Consider the following 21,962-nt stretch of genomic DNA (forward strand, 5'->3'; position numbering starts at 1 on the left):
TATGAAAAGCGTCATAGAAATCAAGGGACGCTACTTTAATATTATTTGACCTTCGGCCTTCTGCCTTTTGCATTTTGCAGTAGTTTCGCTTTCACAGGTTGGTTAGCTGTTGCTATAAAATTGATACTATTTTTCATATATAAACAAATAGATCTGGACCATAATGTCTTCTATTTCTGACCACGACTAGACCCTGAGAATAATGTATAAAGTTTGAATTATTTGGGTCTCTTTGGAAATTGCCTTCCCGTTTGTTTACATGAAGAAACAGTAAAGAGTAAGAAAGCCAAAGAGTAAAAGTAAAGCCAATGGAATGGGAAGGCAATTTCCAAAGAGCCCCGAATTGTTTTTAGTTTACTGTTTTCTCCCCAGGGGTAAATCTAGAATCTAGGACGCAATTTTCAGTCTAGATTCTAGATTACAAGATTGTCTAGAGTGTAGTGATAGTGTAACTTAAATAGAATAGACCTATTTACTATCTTGATCTTGGCTACTAATTTAACTAGATCTACAATCATTCTCAGCATACTGTGACGAGTCATGAGTGTGGCTTAGATCTACTTGTGGCTGCGGCTTCTCTTTGATTTCTGATTTCACTCCACAGTTAGCCTTCCACTCCACTTAGACCCCTTTTTCCCGTTTTGCGCAGTTGTCAGTTGTGGATAAGAATAAGAAAGGCTACCCCCACTCAAGGCCAAGGTACATACAGCTGAGATCGGCAGCATGAGTGTGAACGTTGACCCAGATGCCAGTGGTGACCCTGAAATAAAGGAGTTGAAGGAGACAGTTTATGGTGAGGTTTTTATAAAGCAAGTGGCTATTCTCCGGCGTCGTGCCGGTCAATAGCTCGGCAGCTATTCTCCGGCGTCGCGCCGGTCAATAGATCGGAAGCTATTCTCCGGCGTCGCGCCGCTGGTGTATTACTAATGAATCATTTATTTTGTCTGCGCAGATTTTGAGATACAATAACTAGGCCTAGTAAGTCTACCTTTCATTATATTTTATCTATAAATAATTGTCTAACGTAACTTTATTCATTTGTTTTGGTCGTCCAACTGTATGAAAGTGAAAACTTTGTTAATTTGTATAAAAAAGAGTGTAAAAAAATCACTGCATTAAAGAAGGAGGTAAAAAAATCAAGTCTTCAGAGAGGAACTTGTCTATGGAAGTATTGTCTTTGCCTCTGTGAAGAATGGCAAGTACAGGCATCATCCCACTACAGGTGAACGCCCAAATCAGTCTACATTTCGGAGCGGCTGTGAATTCGTCATTAAATTATGATCGTTTGATGGAGATTTTCTAACTGTGACTCATCACGGCCCAAATCACAACCTTGAATGTACCCAAGAGGAATTCAGGCACTATCCCTCACAGAGAAGTCTGGACGCAAAGCAAACAAATAAAGTACGGGAGATGGTCAAGCTAGATGCGAACAAAAAACTTGTACAGGCCCACGTTGAAGAAGATACAAATAAGGTTGTTCTGCTAAAGGACATCCACATCATCTTCAGAGCAACTTGTAGCACTCAAAATAATTCTGAATTGGAAGAATTAAGGCAGTTTGTGTCTGAAAATCTATCGTCTGTATCAATGGAAGTGGCGCGAAGTGGTGATGAAGTTATAGGAATTTTTTTCCAAGACAAATAGATGAAAGAGGTATTTGCAAAATTCCCTGAAGTGCTACTAGTGGACACTACCTATAAAGTAAGTTGCCGGGACATGCCCCTCTATTCCATTGTGATTATTGATGGAAACATGGAAACCCACCCTGTATGCTTTTTTCTTGTAGCAAAGGAAGATGAGGTCACATTGCGTAAAATGATTCAAATTTTCAAGGTAAGCGCTGATATTGAATGCTTGATAAAAATCTTTGTACTGTGGTAGACAACAAATTATCTTTGCATGTTAGTTTCAAAGACTTTGAAAGTCTCTGAAAATGTATTTAACTGAAAAACTTTGAAAGTCATTGAAAACATCAAAGTTGATATATTTTCAATAATTTTGTTCAATTAATTGTGTAAATAAGATAAGATAAGATAACATACATCTTTATTGCCCATTACCTGGCACATTGGTTTGTTGTTTCACCACGTACACACATACATACACACACACACACTCACACACACATACACACACACACACATGCACACACACACAGGCTTACAGGCACATGCATGCATAATATATATGAACAGCAATATAAAGAATACTAATCTCAAGCTAGATAGAATCTACATACTCAATGTTATTCTGATGCATGCTTGATACCAGCACTTACAATGGAATGGTTTTTCTGTATCTTTATGACAAAAATGCCAGGTGGACTGAGACAAAAATAGCCATTTCGGATAAGGACTTCACGGAAAGACTTGTTTTCAAAATGCCAGAGATAACAATGCAGATTTGTCTGTTTCACATTTTACGGACATTTGCCCGAGAGATGACTACTGCGAAAGCCAACATAACATCAGAGCAGAAAACCAGGCTATTGGATCTCCTCCAGCAAATTGGCTAAAACCAAGGAAGAATACAGTGCAAAGCATAGTCATCTAAATGAGATTCACCATAGGTGGACACGCAGCCACTATTCGATGGAGGTGACGACAGAAGAAGGAGGAATTTCAGTGACAGAGGTGACAGCACCAGAAGCACCAAAAATGCTCGGCCACAACCAGAAATACAAGAAGGCGCATCTTGCTCTCAACTCAATTGCCACAATAATGGCCCAAAGGGACATGGAAACATTCAATTTGAAGATGGAACAGATGAATGGGCTGCTAGATGTGTTCCAAAAAGAAAAACATTTCCTTATTTTAGAAATTGTTGATGACCCTGAGCCTACCAATGCTCCTCGTCCCAACACTATTGCAGACCCTTTGCTCGACCCTGAGTCTACCATTGCTCCTCGTCCCGACGCTATTGTCGACCCTGAGTCTACCATTGCTCCTCGTCCCGACGCTATTGTCGACCCTGAGTTTACCATTGCTCCTCGTCCTGACACTATTGTCGACCCTGAGTCTACCATTGCTCCTCGTCCCAACGCTATTGTCGACCCTGAGTCTACCATTGCTCCTCGTCCCAACGCTATTGTCGACCCTGAGTCTACCATTGCTCCTCGTCCCAACGCTATTGTCGACCCTGAGTCTACCATTGCTCCTCGTCCCAACGCTATTGTCGACCCTGTATCTACCACAAACGATGCATCGTCGTCACTGCAAGGCCTGAAGTTCCCCGCTAAACGTTAACATCGTGGTCGGCCTAAGGGAGCTGCCACATCAGCTATTGGACTTCCCAGGAAGAGAACACGCATCCAAGTTTTGCCTTTCGCTATTGCTGACCCTTCGATGGACCCTGAGCCAATCAATGCTCCTCGTCCGGACGCTATTGCAGACCCTTTGCTCGACTCTGAGCCTACCGTTGCTCCTGCTTCCGACGCTATTGCAGTTGCATACCCTTCGCTCGACCCTGGGCCTACCATTGCTATTCCGCACTCTATTTCAGACCCTGCTCTTGACTCTGTGTCTACCACAGATGATGCATCATCGTCATTGCAAGGCCTGAAGTTGCCCGCTAAAAGTAAATAACATCGATTTCGGCCTAAGGGAGATGCCACATCAGCTATTGGACTTCCCAGGAAGAGAACACGCATCCAAGTTTTGCCTTTCGCTAGAAAAGATTTAAAGACAAAGCAAGACATGATGCTTAACTGGTATCTTAATAATCGTGGTCAAGAAAACCTAAGAACTGGTGCCAAATTGACGGCTTCTGATATTGAGGACAATCTGGAGCTTATTCCTAGCTGCGCTCTTGATGATGTGGCTGCCACAGTGCCATGGTCCTGTAAAGTATGCTCAACAGATTTGGCAAATGAAAGCTCTATCGGGTGTGACTCATGCCTTTGTTGGGGACATATGAAGTGCCTAGGCTTAAAATCCTCCCCAAAGTCCAGGCTCTGGTTTTGTGACACATGCAAACTGTGACGCATGAAAAATGCTATAAAATAAAAAAACTTTAAAAAACGACACAAAAGCACAAAAGCAACAAAAAAACCCCCGAAACAAAACAACAAACAAAAAGCTTTAAAAAAAAGAAGAAAAGAAAGGAAAGCAAATGACTGTGGAATCTGTGTGTATTATTGCAAGCTTTCAAATGTCAAGCCATATGGACACATCTAAGGATGGAAACGGGAGGACAAGAGGCAGTCAAAATAAAAGGTCAGTTTTACTGTAATTGTTTATATCAGCCAGTAGGCCTATTGCCACTTTGACTTTTCTCTTTAGTCATTTAAAATTTAATTAGTCTTAGGCCTATAATATTATATGGGAGGCGCTTGTGAGCCTTGATGTCACGCCGATCAATAGATTGTTAATTACCAGCGTGACGCCGGAGAATAGCTTCCGATCTATTGACCGGCGCGGCGCCGGAGAATAGCCACTTGCTTTTATAAATTACAGTCAATACTAGGTACCTACTTTGGGACGAGCATGAACTTTGACGGTACAGTGGGGTTGGCAGTACAACAAGGTTTTTATGTCTTCTGTTAATGTAGCACAGAATACCCAACATCAGGAGAACTCGTTTACCAATCATTAGATTAATAATGAGTTTTAATCTCCCTTCGAGCTGCTCTGTCACCTCAAGTCTTCACTTAACAAAAGCCAGTAAGCCAGCCTGTAACTACTGTAAGTTATTGGGCTGATATCTGGCGGTGCCAGATGTTTGCCAGGGTGCAGAGATGACGGGGTTCCTTCAAAGTTTCTCAAGGCCGCTTAAAAATTTAATTCCAATTTTTAATTTTGAGAAATTGACCAAGGCCTGAAAATAATAGATCTAGCATTTTCATAATCAGCCCGTCAAATTTAGTATATTTTATTTAAATCTAGTCGGACTCGTGCAGGGAGTGAAATTTGATTCTGAATTACTAAGAATATATTTTATACTCTCTGCACAACATCACTGTAAATCTAGATCTCTCCATATTGCTTGAAATCTACAAGGCAAAGGTGGGGAAGTGGGATGAGTGAGGAGGGAGCAAATTGGCGAAAAGCGCTTGATCGAAAGCTAGGCCTAGCTCTTTGATACTTATTGTGTGTGAAAGATTGTCAAGCAACCACTGAGTGGATAGTGGATGTGCCGTACGCCATGTGTAGCCTAGTTTGTAGGCCCTACTGAACACTGTGTACTATCTGGCGACCAGTTTGCTGGCGGTACGACTGGGTAAATTTTCAGGACCGTATCTGAGACTGGTGGATGGCGGTATGAAGGCACAAATACTATGTTTAGGGGATGCTTTTCGTACATTGGCAAAACCTGGTGGTAAGGGGGTGTGGTGGTACAACAGGAGGTGGTACAATGAGGTTTGACTGAAGTGAATATGATGGAAATGTTGATTTGATTCGAAGCTGAACTGAACAATTGTAATTTATGGACTGTTGTAGTCGATGGCTTCTTGTTGTGGTCAAGGGATTCCACTAGTTAGGGTGAGGCATGGGTTAAGGCCAGTTAGTTGAGTTAGGGAAATATTTATGATAAGCTAAAATATCATATTTAGTAGATTGCACAGTCAGTATACTGTCGAGCACAGATAACCTGAATATATACGCAAAAATTGAATTCACGGTAAGATAAGATAAGATAATACTTTATTATCCCAGAGCTGTACTGGACCGTAAAAACACATGCAGGTATACATAAAAAATTTTAATTACATATTACTCACATTAAAATTCAATATGAAAAGAGAAATAAAGCCGACAATGTACATCTTATCATATCAGATGCATCATTCAACCACATGCAGGAATTTAATTACAAGACCTTTGGAGCTTTATTAGATTCTATACATACTCTAAAGACCAATACACATCTATGTTTATTCTGACAATAGGCTTATGCTAGATGGTGAAAAACTTCTTTTATATCTTTCTTTCTTTGTTTTTAGAGGAACATATCTGCCGCTGCGTAATCTAAACCGTGTAAAGATTGAGTAAGTGTAAAAATTTATCCAAAATACGACGAAGCAACAAGCGGCGGATATACGTACAGGAAAATGGGGGATTCAGGTATAAACGGAAAAGCTAACAAAGCTGCTTTGATGTCGTCATAAGAAATGACTCATTCCCTTGTCGGATAATGTCAGTGAATTTTAATGATTCAACGAGGGTACAAGTGATGACAACATCAACTGAAATGAAATGGAAGACTCAAGACAGTGATGTAGAACGGAATGAAATGATGAATGATCACACAGACAAATGAAACTACATGAATGAGTCCCCAAGGGGCGCAGAGTGATAATGTGATGATAGGACATGAACTGAATATGAGTAGATATAATACTAATAATATAGCTACAGATTTGTCAAAAACATTTTTCCACCCCTGATATGTTTGAGATATCAGTTCTTAATTGTACAGTAAAATTGTCTTAGTCTAGGTTTTGTAATTGGATCCAGATTGGGATAATTTGATAATTTGCACAGTTATAAGTGTAATAATATTACCTGTGCTTCCTCATTATAATGTTATGAGTTATCAGTGGCGTCGGTGGCCTAGTGGTTAGGCTCTCGGACTCGCAACCGTAAGGTTGTGGGTTCGAATCCTGTCAGGGACCTGACGTTGTGTCCTTGGGAAAGGCACTTTACACGAATTTTCCTCACTTCACCCAGGTGGGAATGGGTACCCAGCTATAGACAGTGAAAGATCTTGTGAGTTTGTTAGTGTTTGAGCGCGTGAAATCCGCAGCTTGCACTGTATGCTTCCCGGGAAGCTGAGAATGTTTCTGAGTGTTCTATGGTCTGCTGGGGTAATAATATAGTGTAAAGCGCATAGAGCTTGCTTTCGAGCGGGGTTATGCGCTATACAAATGCTATCTATTATTATTATTATCTAGTTGTAGCAGTTTTGGTTGGTATGAATCAGGTAACATTACATTGACAGTAGTGATTGGAGAGATGTTTCCTCTAAACTGTGAAGTATGTATGTTCACTTTCTCTGGCTAATTGTAGTCCTGTTACTAGTTCTGTTTTTTGTCTTATTAAAATGGGTGAGCTTTTTGTTTGTTCACATAGGTATGAAATTTTTTGCTATGGTTATGTTAATTGAATTGGGGTTGCTTCTCATCTCTTTGTAGCTTACTTTTTTATCTTTCTTTTCTTTGTGATTCAAAATTTCAGACCTAATCAGCTGCATCCGAGACCCCGAGAAGCCGGAAACACTGGAAGAGCTGAATGTGATATCAGAAGAAGGGGTTCAAGCAAAGAGGCTGGAAAATGGCCAGTTCCTGGTGAACATTGAGTTTGTGCCCACAGTGCCTCACTGCAGCCTTGCGTCAATAATAGGTTTGTTTTCTTTAATATGACTGGAACATATGTTCTGAAATTCTCTGGGTTGAAATTACACTTTGCTTTGAAACATTTCTATCTAGTGTATGGTAGATACCGGGTGTCCAAAAAAAGAGGACCTTAACTTCAGTAAGTAAATTCAAAACCAGGAACGTCACACTTGTCAATTTGAAGAAAATCAATTTATGTTTTTGAAAAATATTAAGTTGACATTAAACACCCCCGCACCAAAATTAAGTAAAATGCAAGACTTTGCAACTTCTTAAAAAATCAACCATTTGTGTATTGAAGAACAAATTTATATAAAATTGACATTGCCAAATAAACTCAGGGAAAGGGGTAGCTATTTAATTTGTATGATCCAGGTGTTGACTATAATTTCTCTCCTGACATGCTTGAATATAGACCTACCACTGCTCATTTTTAATAACCATGTGGCATGTTTCTTTGTCGATTCTTTAGACGTCTTGTTCAATATTAAATTTCAACTGTTCAATTGTTCGGGAGTTGTTTCCGTAGATTGTCAGAAAAACTCAAAGAAATACTTAGGGGGTTCCAGTAGAGGGAATCCGATGACCATTCATTTGTAAGCTTACAGTACAGCTTGTAAGTCATTTCCCAAACCTTTTTTGCAACCATTTAAGGCCACTCTTAATGTATAAGGTGTGCTCTTCGACCTTCTTCTCCCCAAATTTTTCCTAAAATTCCTCAGCACAGTAAGATATAATGTGATTTAATGTTGATCAGCAGATGTAACTGACGGTCATGATTTCATGGTCCTCGTCCTGAAGCTAGAATGGATCAGTTGATCATACCATTGTAGTGTAGCTAAATGCTTTTAAAAAGTCAAGTTTTGTGTTTAATCTAATTTTAGTTGAAATTAAAAAAACCTGATATTTCTCTAACATGTGAAATGGCTTTCTTCATACTGATACAGTTTAATGTCCTCTTTGTTGAATTTTATTTGCTCGAAGTTTTCTGCCGTCGTAAGGGAAAACGACGAATGGTCAAAATTTTTTGATTTTTGCATTTTTATATATTTCATAGAGTATTTAAATCTGCATCTGAAGGTGTAAAAATTTTTGTCCTGTCCTAATCCGTTGTTGTGTAATTGAGAGTTCGTCGTTTTCCTGTACACTGGCGAGCTCCGAGCCAGAGCTCAGTGTAATGGAGAACGACGAATGGTCGATCGGTCAAGGATCACTGCTTGTTAAGCATTGTCCCCTGGTCTCTGCCGTTGGGCAAATTTGGCATGGGTGACGAATGACAATTGGTCACTGTTGCGTCAGTACAAACAAAAAAAGATTTTTTTCAAACAAACACAGCACCACCCCCTCCCCCGGAGTACCGTCGACCAGGTTTATAAGAATGTATCACTTAGTGTGTCTTTCTGTCTTCAGGTATTAGGCCTATGCTGATTGTGTGAGTTGAGAAGAGCAGGCGGGAGAGAGGGGAAAACGGATGGGAACAGGGGGAAAGGGGTGGGAATGGGAGGGTCAAAAAAGTATTAAGGGAGAAATTTGTTTGCACTGCATATTAGTGTCCGCCAGATGTTCACAGACTAACGTCATGTTAGTTTGCTGTCCAGTCATTTGACATATCAAATCCCAACGATGGTTATAGTGCCGCAATTTGTCTAGCACGTGTCACTGGTCGACATCCTTTCATAGAATTACCAAGCAATTAATGACACTGCCTTATGAGAGTAAATTTCTTTGTCCAACTTAAAAAGTGGACGTATTGTGGCGACACTTGCTTTACGATTTTTTATGACTTGATGGACGTTTCGATCGAGTATAATAATGTCTTGCAGATTCAAACTGTCCTTGTCGATCTCTACTTTGTGGTATGTTTTCCGATCAACTGAATCCTTTATTAAATACAAAGCGTCACATTACCTCTCCCGAAAGCGTTTGTGATACAGTCTTGTCAGATTGTTACATTTTTTACGAGAAAGTTTGACTTTGCAATGATCTGATCGTATTATTGACATTGTAACATTGTTGATCCCTTTGGTCGTGCAGGGAAAATTTTGCAATTAGCGAAAATAAACGTAAAACTCGCTTCTGAAGAGAATACAATAAAGAGATATCATGGAGGTCAAACTTTTGTTCCGAATGAGACAGTTTTAAATCAAGCTGTTGAAAATGTGCGCTCATCTGATTTGTACGCTGACTGTAGTATTTAACCAAGCGAGGAAGGCAAACGAAGGACGTTTACCGAGTTACAGTTGGGATAAAACAAACACCTAACTTTATACGTAAAATGATAGCTAGTTTGTATACGTTTTATTTTTATTTGTAGTAACCAGTACACAGTCATTACTGTCAATAATGCGTCACAACTGACCATCGCCTACTCCCATAAACGTTCAAGAGTGTAAGGGAGAACGACTAACCGTACCATTCGTCGTTTTCGCGTACATCGCAAGGCTCACCTGCGGGTGCGCAGTGTAAGGGAGAACGACGAATGTCGAATAACTTTGCTACTTTTTAACCTAAACCATTCAAACTTTAGAAACTGCATTATGAGCACCCCAATCAGATACTTGGTGAATTACAGCTTAAAAGAGTGAAAAATAGAAGAGTTATAAAGTGAAAACAGTTTTTGCCTCTCCTGAAAAATTTGCCTCGCTACCTGCGCAGGACCATTCGTCGTTTTCCCTTACGACGGCAGTTTTGTTGATGTTGTTGTAAAGTTGGCAGAGTTGTCGCCCTTTGAAAGGGTCCTTTTTTCAGACACATTGTATTTCCATTTGCTTGAATTAGGACCCAACTGAAAAATGTGAAAAAGAAATGCCCATGAATCATTCTTGTGTCAAATTCATGTGGTCAATGTAGCCAATCTATTCTACCCACCACTTTGGAACTTCATGGCTTCATATAACAGCTTTTAAAGAAAGGATGGCTTGGGAATGTTGTAGGGCATAATCAAAAATGTTTTTTATATCGTTAGAACTAAAGTGGACGAATAAAATGTATTTAATTGTTGTGATGTATGGCAGTTGTAGTAGATTTCCATTTTGGTATCTAAATATAGGCTTTTTATGTTATTTGAGCAGTGCTCAAGTTTGGACGCTATGCAACTTGTAAATAATACATTTTTGCAATAGATAGGCTATAGTACTTGTCTTGTTATGAGATGCATTGTATTTCAAAACTGAAATTGCAGTTTACCCCTCAAGCATGTCAGCTGCCATCATAACATTCTAAAGCAGTTTGATCTTCACATTAAATGTTCAGGATATAAGATCATATTGTTTATTTGATTTATTCAGTGCCTTTTTCTCCCACAAGTGCAGATCTGCTACGTCATGATGCTCTCGATTTTGCTTTTTGATTTTTGGGTCCATCCGTTTTTCCCTTTACTATTCTGGAGGTGTAATAGTAATAGATAGCATTTGTAAAGTTCAAATTCCTGCTCTACAGCAAGCTCTATACGCTTTACAATCTATAGTATTACCCTTGCAGACCTGATGGCATTCTGAAACAATCTCAACTTCCTGGGAACTATACAGTGCAAACTGACATTTATAGGCACTAAAAGACTAACATACTGACAAGATCTTTCGTTGTCTATGGCCTAGTACCTATTCCCAACTGGGTGAAGTGAGGAAAATTCACATTCCCACCTGGGTGAAGTGAGGAAAATTCGTGTGAAGTGCCTTTCCCAAAGACGCATCGTTGGGCCTCTGACTCTAATTCCCGAACCTGCAACCTCACGATTATGAGTCCAGTAGTGTAATCACTAGACTACCAACGCTTATAAAAAGATAGTCGAACCTGCTGTAATGACCCCCTGACCAAGACAATCACCAGTACAAAGGACCATTTCCCATTTTGCATTTTTTAGCTATTACAATGACACTGTCAAAGACACCTACCTGTCTAAGACAATCAGTTTTCTCTCCTACAGTGGGTATCTGCCTTGGACAGTTTTGACTCCTATCTTTTTATAAAAAATCCTCCTATTTACAGGGTTAACAATGAGGTCAAAACTGGATAAATGTTTACCACAGAAGCTCAAGGTAAGGATTTTAATTTGTTTTTTTTCTGTCTTGCCATGTCGTCATTGAATCTATTCCTTAACATATGTTATTCAAGTCCTATTATCAGACAACTAGCTTGCTTTTGTTTATGTGAATTTTGTTATGATTTTATTTTTAAAAGTTTGACTTGATATGAAGTTTTCAAAAATGGTGCCATTTATTCTAATGACTTTGTTAAGATCAGCCTCTGGGAGGGCAAGTAACTGTTGTGGGTGTGTACTGAAAAGTAGCTGTACCTCAACAGTACATCCATCTATAAATTCTACTTAACATTGAAATTGTTTTTGTAAAGAATTTTGTGTGTATTTTTTTCTTCTATAAATAATAGAACTGCACTAGATCTAATAAGCTTTTTTGACATAATTTTTTGCAAATACACCATATATTTTATTAATGTATATTATTTTTTAATTGAGGAAGTTTGCAGTTCAAAGCTCTGAATTTTCTTCTCTCCCTAAGCTCTCTGATTTTTTAGAAAATTAAAAAACAAATCTTTTTAAACAGGTTGATATCTTCATCAAAGAGGGGACTCATGATACTGCTGATGAAAGTAAGAATGCCTGGTATTTTCTAGTTTTTTGTTACATTTTTATTTCCATCTTGGTTGCTGTTTGTTTTTTGCTTCTGCTACCATATAAAAATTACATATTACTAGTCTTCATGTGATATTTTCTGAGTTTTAATATTTTGCCAAATGACTCAAATTATAACTTTCACTTGCAGTTGCAGATTTCACTTCTATTTGTTTGAAAGACTACCTTGATTGTTTAAATGATTAGGCCGCTATTCAATCATGTAGGCATGATTTTATTAATTTTTTTCTCCTTTCATTCTGAGAGAGGTACTTCTATTTTCTTTATCATGTTTAGAATTGTAAAAGATTAAAACCTTGAGCTGTAGCTGCAGGTACAAGACTTTTTTGACATATATGTGTTGTATCATGGTAAAATCAGGCGCTTGTCAAAATTATTCTGAAATAGAAGAAACTGACATTTTTTCCATCTGCAGGGCAATTTTTATTGGATTTTTTTTTTTTTTTAGGGTTCAGTTCTTTTTATCATGACCATTTAAAAACACATTTCAGTGTAAATTTTATTGAAAAACTTTAATCAAAGGCACAAAAAATGTAAATTTGCAGTTTTCAAGGACACTAGAGCTTTGGCAGTCACCATACTTTGCCAGCCATTTTCTGGCTAATTTTATCTCTGACATGAGGTGATCCCTATCTCCTTCAGTTGCAAATATTGAATTTCTATTGGAGATTGATGGGTGTTTTTTTAAATTGGAAGCAAGACAAATAAACAGGCTTTAAGATTAAACCAATAACTCAATATTATGCCTGATTCCACAGCATCATATCACATAGGATAACCCAAGCAGGAACGAAAGCTGTAATGACAATATTTATTCAAAGATTTCTGAGCTGTTCACTGCTACAGCTACTTCTTCTACTTTGAATAAGTTTTAAATTCTTATTGCAATCAGTTCATTTTGTTGCTTCTGTTTTGTTTTTTTCACCATTCTTTTTTCTTTTTTTTTCACCATTCTTTTTTCATTTTTTTTTTCAGTCAACAAACAGATAAATGATAAAGAGAGAATCTCAGCTGCCATGGAGAACCCCAATCTGCAGACTCTGGTCAAAGAATGCATTGAGAATGAGGAAATGTAAAGTCACTAAGAATGAGTGCTATCTGGAGATTTGTTTCTCTCATAAAAGTATCCGAAGGCAATGCAGAGAAGAAAGGACATTGATGTTTTAAGACATATGGAGAAGAAAAGACATCTCCAAGTCTTAGTCTGCCTGCAGTTGTCTTTTTAAAACCTGGAGAAATCTTTGAAATTAATTTTTGTCTCGATATTCATCAGTGCCATGTGTCCTTAGAATGAGGACTTGGTGTTTTTCAGAATTTTCTGAAGTGGTTTGTTATAAAAGAAATATATTGCATGAATAGGCAAGTCTCTGTTTCTGTCTCCCTTAATATTTTCTCGGTACTTCACCGAAAGCAATTAATCAAGATGCACAGGTATCTGTGGTCAGATCTGAGAGGTGAAAAGGAATTTGCTGAGCAGTTCAATGTTGTAATTTCATTTTTACTTGCTTTGGAGCCTTGAATGACACTTGTTTGATTTTATGAAACAATTTGTGATGAAAGCAGGAGAAATACTATTACTGTTTAGTTGTTTTTTTTTGGTTTTTTTTTGGGTGGGTTGTTAGTTCTTTTTAATACTGGAATAACGATCAATGCGATTCCAGCATGAAAAATATTGCCCAGGCTGATTTTTCACAAATAATTTGAAATCAAACAGATGCCATCCAAGGTTCCAAAGCAAGTGAAAATGAAATGACAAATGACGAGGTCTTTACACACCTTCTTATACTGAACTGCTCAGCAGACAGACTCATCAAGATAATGACTTGTCGTTCGACCTCTGTTTGCTTGAAAATGTGACTAAAATGAAGACTGAATAAACTTGGTAAAAACTATTCACAGATAGACAGGCCACATCTTGTAGCATGATCTTTCTAAACACTCCAGCTGCTCCATTCTTTCAGGCTGATGTTCTTGAAAATCACTCGGGCTTTGGCAATTTGTGGTTTTCTGAAACAACTCTCTGATCCATCCTTTTACTGGTCTAGGAAGTTTTTCTTACTTTGGATATTAATACTTGGAATAGGTAACTTTATAATCGTTCCACGAAATATTAAGGCTACTATATACTATATATATAGGAAAAAACTTAGTGCTCAAATCAAGTTGATTTTTTAACCTGTGAAAGTGCTCAAAACGAGCAGTCTCTTTAGGGCGCTCAAACAAAGCGAGTTGAGCTTTCTATGTCAAAATGGGATGAAAGGGATCTGGGATGAAAGGCATCTTTCAAATGAAACATCAAAATGTAAGGAATGGTATGTGTAAGTATGATACTTTGTATAACTGTGCACTTTTGAATGCTGTTTGTAATGTCTAAATTCCTAATTCAGTTTGTTCAAGATATCTGACCTGAGTGTGGCCCGCCCCATTAGAGTGTCAGGAACTTAGGGCCGAAAGTCTTGCTTGAAGGGGGTTCTTCCTCTGAAGATCTCCTGCTGTTCGCTCGCCCCACAAGTTTTCTCTCTCGTGACTGTGTATTTATTTATAGTTATGTATTTTTGTTGAACTACAGGATTGCATTGTAGTACAACACTAGAATTTGTATGGCTCAATCCATGATGTATTTGTGTGCATGTGTGATGAGAGAGAAGGTGTGTATACGTGTGTGTGTGTGTGTGTGTGTGTGTGTGTGTGTGTGTGTGTGTGTGTGTGTGTGTGTGTGTGTGTGTGTGTGTTTATGATTAAGTGTGTGTTTTTGTGTGTGTGTGTGTGTGTGTGTGTGTTTTGTGTTCGTATGCCCCATTTCTTCAGTCTGTGAATATGACTAAATATTATTTTTTTCAGTTATGGGTACTTGTATTTGGTTTTATGTAAAGCTTCTAGAGCTGTGTTCACAGAGGAGTAGGCTCTACAAAAATGATCTACATTGTTACCTGTTCCATCAATCTTTCTGAGATGCAATACTTGTTCCATGGTATGTAAATATAATATCTCATATTTATAGATTCTGTCTTACACGATGTCACTCCTGGCAAGATCTCAGTGAAGAGTGGTTGTTGTCACTAGACTAACTAAATGTCATTTGCTACACATATTTTGTAGGCATTACAAATAAGTTTATGATAATATACATTGAAAGTAGGAGTGTAAGAAATTAAGACTTTTAGCTCCATTTTATGAGTTTGATGAAAGCATTTTGTGTTTGCTAATATTACATTCACATCTGCTTGTATGTTGTTTCCAAAACAGCTACTGTGATTTATTGTTACTGGAATTGTTTTAATGAGGAAAAGTGCATGTAGGCCTACTAGATTTTCATGGCCTTTAAAAAGATTCTTCCTTTGAAAAAATGACTTTTGTAAACTTTGTTTCTTGAAATATTTGCTTTTGTTGCAAGGACAAAGATTTTTCCTAGACTTTTGGTCTTGGTATTGGTTCTGCATCTGTGCTTTTTTTATATCTATTGAAGTGCATGAGCATCTGTGATTAGAATATTTTTTTTTTTAACGTTACTGTACCTCAATGTTGTCAGAGATCTGAGCAAGAACTCGCCACTGCTGTGCCGTTTCTTTTTAGTCTTTCATCTTTAGTATCCATTTTTTTCATTATGACCGGGACGTGGAAAAATGAAAAACATAATTATATAAATGTTTGTTCTGAATTACTTTAGTCTTCAGTTGTAATGATTTTTATAATAGTAGATAAAAAAGAACAAATCAACAATAAAGTGCCTATCTTTCATCTGCTCAGGTTCAAAGACACATACAGTATTAGTATAGCCTCATTATCATGTCTCTGAGCCAACATAAAATGCGCTTCACGCAGTCAGTCATCTAAATTGTGGACAAGATTTTTAAGGGGAAAGAATGAAGACAGTACAGAGTGCACATCACAGTCAATGATAACTGCCCCTTGTACAGACGTTAGTTGTATCACAGACCATAGTGACGTATGTAAGGTATTGTTACTGTGTTGGTGATAGGCAAGCCTTTGAAGATTATCATTATATCTGTTACCTGTATTACCTGTCCTGGGCAACAACGTCATTGCACACCGAACAGGTCCATAAGTGCTCAGTTCCCCCCAGCACCAAGCCCGCAAGGTATCCATACTGATCGTTTTCCTTTCCAGATAATCGTTCATTTCTTCCTTCTCCCCTCTCTATCCCCATTTCCCGCATCCTAATGATTGCGTGGTGTTCTGCTGTCTTCTTCATCCCGCAACTTTTTCTCCAGGGTCTTCAACACTTCTCCTTTGTCAAATTTCACCTCACCATCAACCACAGCACTGCCTGCTGGCCTATCAGCCTCCTCATTGCCTTTTCACTCCAGAGTGCCCAGGACAGAATATCCACGTGATATATCTGTTAGCAAACCCATAATAAAAAAAAAAATTTTTTTCCCCTCTTTGTGCCAGCCTGTTGTATTGAGCCTGGATATATCTCTTACTTCTAAGGCATCTTGAGAGAGCTGTTAAAAACGTCGAAAATGTGAAGAAAGCATTGTTTGAGCGAGTGATCAGAGGAAAAGGGATAACATCTTTGGCTTGTAATAGAATAGTTTATCGCTGCCTTCTCTGGAGACTAAGAGAAAGCTATTGTGTTGAAAGGGGCGCAACTTGCTTTTACCTCGTCATATAATACATGTAATAGGCCTACATATCTTGAATGCTTTTTTTCCCTCCAACTTTTTAATTAAACAGTTTGAAAAGGTTTTACCTTCCTGTACATAATGGTCATTATGAATAGTTTGGTTTCTTACCCTTTCTTTTTAGTTTCTGTGATTTTGAGTAATCTGACATGAAATGGTAGTGCGTATGGTGTTCAAATATGAATCAAAATCAGAGTTATGTCAGTTTGTGAAGTTGGATATGAGAACTGTACAGGTTGTGAGACGTGTGCTCTGCTTGTTAGAGTAATTATAAACGTTATAATAATACCAGCAATCTGGAAACATAGTTGAACTGTACTGTGATATATTTTCCAGTCTGTTGGTTTTTGCAAAAGCAGCTGAATTAGTATGAACATTCTATTGCTTTCGTGTGCTTATATTGATTATCTGTTGCTTGGAAGTGTCTCTGCAGTTACGAAAAAGTCTATGTGTGTGTTTGTGTGTATATTATGTATATATATATGTGTGTGTGTGTGTGTGTGTGTGTGTGTGTGTGTCTGTTTGTATATGTATTAGCAGGTTTATTCCTTTATGTTGATGACTGTATACATTGTATATGAAGTAATGACTGTTTGATTTGTGTTTAAAAAAAGTTAACTGATGAGAAAATGTTGAAGCAAATGTTTCACAAACTGCAATATCTTAGTTTTTTACTTTGACCCCTCGAGGGCTGATATTCAGAATTTGTATTATACTGGCAATAATAAAAAATAAAAAATTCAGCCAAGACCTGAAAGAGAATTAGTGTCTGTTTTGATGTTGATGTGAGTTTTTTTTACATGTTTATTTTTGCATACTCAGTTGCTTAATTTTAATTCATATTGTGAGTATTGGGCATCTCAGTCTGGTAGGCTACTCCTGGCTTCAGACTTACTATTGAAAAGTTTGGCCTGCCCTAGTTCAATTGTGGGAAAGATTTGATTGTTGAGGAGAACCAGGCTAACCTTTTCTCATTTTTCTTAATCTTATGGAATTCAGCAAGCATGCATTTTGTTTGCTGCTTATGCTGTAAAGAAAACACAATTCGTTTTGATTTGTATCACAGATGATCATTCATTTACCTCTAGATCTATGTCCTAATCATAATGCATTTACTTATTATGGCACATAATTCCACACAGGAGAGAGGAAGGCTTTTGTCTCTTATCTAGTGCTCTAGTGTTGACTTCAACAATAGATCAAGTCGCTCTTAAAAAATACAAAAGGTATTTTTTAGAAGTACAATGCCCCTATCCATTCTTAAGGATATGGCCCATTTAGTAGGCCTACTGGTGAAATTGTTAATAACACTTTGGATAATAAAAGACGTAATCAGTTACCAGGTTTTAGGAGTTTTTGTTTTCAGATCAAATGTGCACTTGGAAAAGATTCAAATGTTACACAATAAAATTAAAATTATTATTTAAAATTTCAGCCGTATAAAAAGTTAAAATATGATCATTGGGCACTTAAGTTCACAGTTGTCCCTTGATTTTTAAACTTAAACGAATAAAGGACAGATCGAAAATATAACACAATAGGAAGTTCGAAAGCCGTAATATATAATATAGCTAAAGCAAATTCTCCAAACCCGGTACAAAAACACATTCACATAGCAACAGTATACGTGCATATATTGCATATATACTAGTCAAAGAGCAGACTTGCCATTCTGCACATGACTGTAAGATGTGAAACAATAAACATACCTGCGATATAATATAGTTTTTAATACAAAGTACGAAGCAGATTAAATATTTGGGGACCATTATATCATCAGATGGTAGATGTCACACCGAAATTAAAAGCCGCATTTGCCAAGCAAAAACAACCTTCCACAAGATGAAACAGATAATAACAAACATCAATCTGTCACTGGAAACGAGGAAAAGAGAACTGAAAAGTTACATCGAGCCAATCCTATTATACGGGTGCGAAGCGTGGACAATCAATAAACAGCTGGAAAGAACAATTGTAGCGACAGAGTTGTGGTTCATAAGACGCATGCTACGTATCCCATGGACAGCTAAAAAAAACAAACGAAGAAGTCCTGGTTGAAGCAAATTATAGAAAACAAATTATCACGAATATAAGAAAACGACAGGCAAATTTCTTCGGACACGCAATGCGGAAAGAAGCATTAAAGAATATTGTCACAACAGGAAAGTTTGGTGGAAAGAGAAGCAGAGGCAGACAGAGGGAAAAGATACTGGACAAGATGACAACATGGTTGGGAGCAGCAAGAACAACAGACACCATTGCTGCAGCGAAGGACAGGGTGAAGTGGAGGTCCATGGTCGCCCACGCCAGTCGGCAAGGCACCGGATGATGATGACGAAGCAGACAAAATCCTCTTGTATGAATCATACAAGAAAGATGACCATTTCTTCCATTTGGTCTGTTTTGGACCAGTGTTTACCGAATCATCCACAGAGCAGCAGCAAATGATTTTGCGCCGCCTTACACACGCACATAGAAAGGGGATTGTGGGGGGGGGGGGGGGGGGGGGGGGGTTGAGAGGAAAGGAAGGGTAAACGACAAAATGAAACGTGTCTTGCATGATCATCTGGACTACAAATACCTGTCCCCGTGGTTTCATGCATCCCGCTTAATTTAGCAAAATTTGATTATTTTTTGCATACTTTTTGATTATTTTCTTTTATCATTCTTTGTTAAAATTAACAGAATCGCATAATTTAACATTTTTGGTCCCTGTTTGCATAATTTCTGAATTTTTCTTTCATAAGACGACGGGGACAGAAATACAAACATTGGTTATCACGGGAACGACCGACATTGCAGTCCTGGCCCGAAACGACGACATGCGGGCAAGGTTACCAAACTGCAAGGTGCACCTCGATGACCACAAGCAGGTTACTTTACTTTCCCGATCCAGCGGCCGTCTGAGTTTTAACCCTTCTGCCTGAACGACCATAAAGGCATAAGCAATATCCTTTGTTTTAGTTGGAGTTTTATGGCACTTGCAACGTAATAAGGTCATCCAGGGGCCGAAGATTAGTTAGAAGAGAGTACTTTGTAATAGTAACACACACACACATACACACACAGTTACACACATACACACAAACACACACAGTCATTGCTCAATTTAGAGAAATTGGAGGATTCTCTCACGGGGATTCCCTCTCACAGACAGAAATTATGGTAGGTCTAGATCTATAGCAGCTTGACATCAATGTAATGCAGTATGACTGGTGCAAAACATTATTTGGCAGTTTCTTCATAACACAGAACTGTCTTCATCAATGAGGCTGGAGTCAACCTATAGACAAAGAGAACCAGAGGAAGAGCACGTCGTGGTCAACGTGCTGTTCCAGAGGTGCCAGGTAGGAGATGACTAAACCTTACGATGGCATTTATTAATGTCGATATCGAGGGTGGCCTGGTCTTTCACGACTTATGAAAAGGGGGATGACAGTCAAAGTTTTAATGATAACGATGATAATACATGTACAGTAATACTTTGGCATATATACCGCTAAGTCTCGATTAAAGTACAGAGGCTCAAAGCGCTTTACAATGTTACAGCAACATCGGATTATAAAAAATACGTTGTGTTTTGAAAAAAAATATATCTCTCTCTATATTTATACATGTATCACAAATAGTTTAAAAAACAGAAAGTTTCAACCAATTTCTCAAAGCTATCGAAAACCTTTCCAACAATCCCCACAACGAAAAATACCCTACATACGACAGCGCCCCTGTACACAGGTTGGTTTTGAATACAAAAACCTACCAAATGGGTTCAGACTAACATCTTCTTCTCTTCTCACTTTTTCTTAACATCACTGAGAACGCTTTCTCGGTTTGGAAGAAACATACTTTATAACAAAGGCTTTCTGAAGTAAGAGACCAGATGCTTACTCAGAAAACTCATACTGGCGTCGGCGGAGTGGCGCTAAGGCTTTTCGCTTGTACTTGTAGCCTGCTATTTCTGCTACATTATTTAACTATACATTTACATTTTAGATTCCTACGGGGCACTTACTTGAATGTATTATGTGTTGCATTTACAATTTCAATGCTTACATTTAAATGTATTAGGCTTACTCTTATAACGTTTGAATTTTTATGACGTCATATTATGGATATTAATCTTGGATTTCTAAGGGGTTATTTAACCTTTCTATAGGGCATTTGAATTTCTAATGTGCAAATTTAATCTGGAAAAAAACCAAACCTGAACAAGAGACTGCATAACAGAAACTGGCCTTCTAAAGAAATATTGGAATTGACACAAAATTCAATTTCTGCATGACACTATTTTTAACACACACACACACACACACACACACACACACACACACACACACACACATATTGTGAGTATTGGGCATCTCAGTCTGGTAGGCTACTCCTGGCTTCAGACTTACTATTGAAAAGTTTGGCCTGCCCTAGTTCAATTGTGGGAAAGATTTGATTGTTGAGGAGAACCAGGCTAACCTTTTCTCATTTTTCTTAATCTTATGGAATTCAGCAAGCATGCATTTTGTTTGCTGCTTATGCAGTAAAGAAAACACAATTCGTTTTGATTTGTATCACAGATGATCATTCATTTACCTCTAGATCTATGTCCTAATCATAATGCATTTACTTATTATGGCACATAATTCCACACAGGAGAGAGGAAGGCTTTTGTCTCTTATCTAGTGCTCTAGTGTTGACTTCAACAATAGATCAAGTCGCTCTTAAAAAATACAAAAGGTATTTTTTAGAAGTACAATGCCCCTATCCATTCTTAAGGATATGGCCCATTTAGTAGGCCTACTGGTGAAATTGTTAATAACACTTAGGATAATAAAAGACGTAATCAGTTACCAGGTTTTAGGAGTTTTTGTTTTCAGATCAAATGTGCACTTGGAAAAGATTCAAATGTTACACAATAAAATTAAAATTATTATTTAAAATTTCAGCCGTATAAAAAGTTAAAATATGATCATTGGGCACTTAAGTTCACAGTTGTCCCTTGATTTTTAAACTTAAACGAATAAAGGACAGATCGAAAATATAACACAATAGGAAGTTCGAAAGCCGTAATATATAATATAGCTAAAGCAAATTCTCCAAACCCGGTACAAAAACACATTCACATAGCAACAGTATACGTGCATATATTGCATATATACTAGTCAAAGAGCAGACTTGCCATTCTGCACATGACTGTAAGATGTGAAACAATAAACATACCTGCGATATAATATAGTTTTTAATACAAAGTACGAAGCAGATTAAATATTTGGGGACCATTATATCATCAGATGGTAGATGTCACACCGAAATTAAAAGCCGCATTTGCCAAGCAAAA

General features: G+C 37.8%; 1 protein-coding gene across 1 annotated transcript; it reads left to right on the top strand.

The window, feature by feature from the left end:
- Positions 1–57: 57 nt before the first annotated feature.
- LOC101851166 (cytosolic iron-sulfur assembly component 2A) lies at positions 58–13,589 on the top strand. Its single transcript, XM_005090426.3, has 6 exons — positions 58–97; positions 657–793; positions 7,179–7,343; positions 11,324–11,373; positions 11,899–11,944; positions 12,963–13,589. The coding sequence occupies exons 2-6, from the start codon at positions 724–726 to the stop codon at positions 13,061–13,063; spliced, it is 432 nt and encodes a 143-aa protein (XP_005090483.1). The 5' UTR covers positions 58–97; positions 657–723; the 3' UTR covers positions 13,064–13,589.
- The last annotated feature ends 8,373 nt before the right edge of the window (positions 13,590–21,962 follow it).

The sequence above is a fragment of the Aplysia californica genome, unplaced genomic scaffold (genome assembly GCF_000002075.1).
Source record: "Aplysia californica isolate F4 #8 unplaced genomic scaffold, AplCal3.0 scaffold00016, whole genome shotgun sequence".
In the NCBI taxonomy this organism is placed as follows: domain Eukaryota; kingdom Metazoa; phylum Mollusca; class Gastropoda; order Aplysiida; family Aplysiidae; genus Aplysia; species Aplysia californica.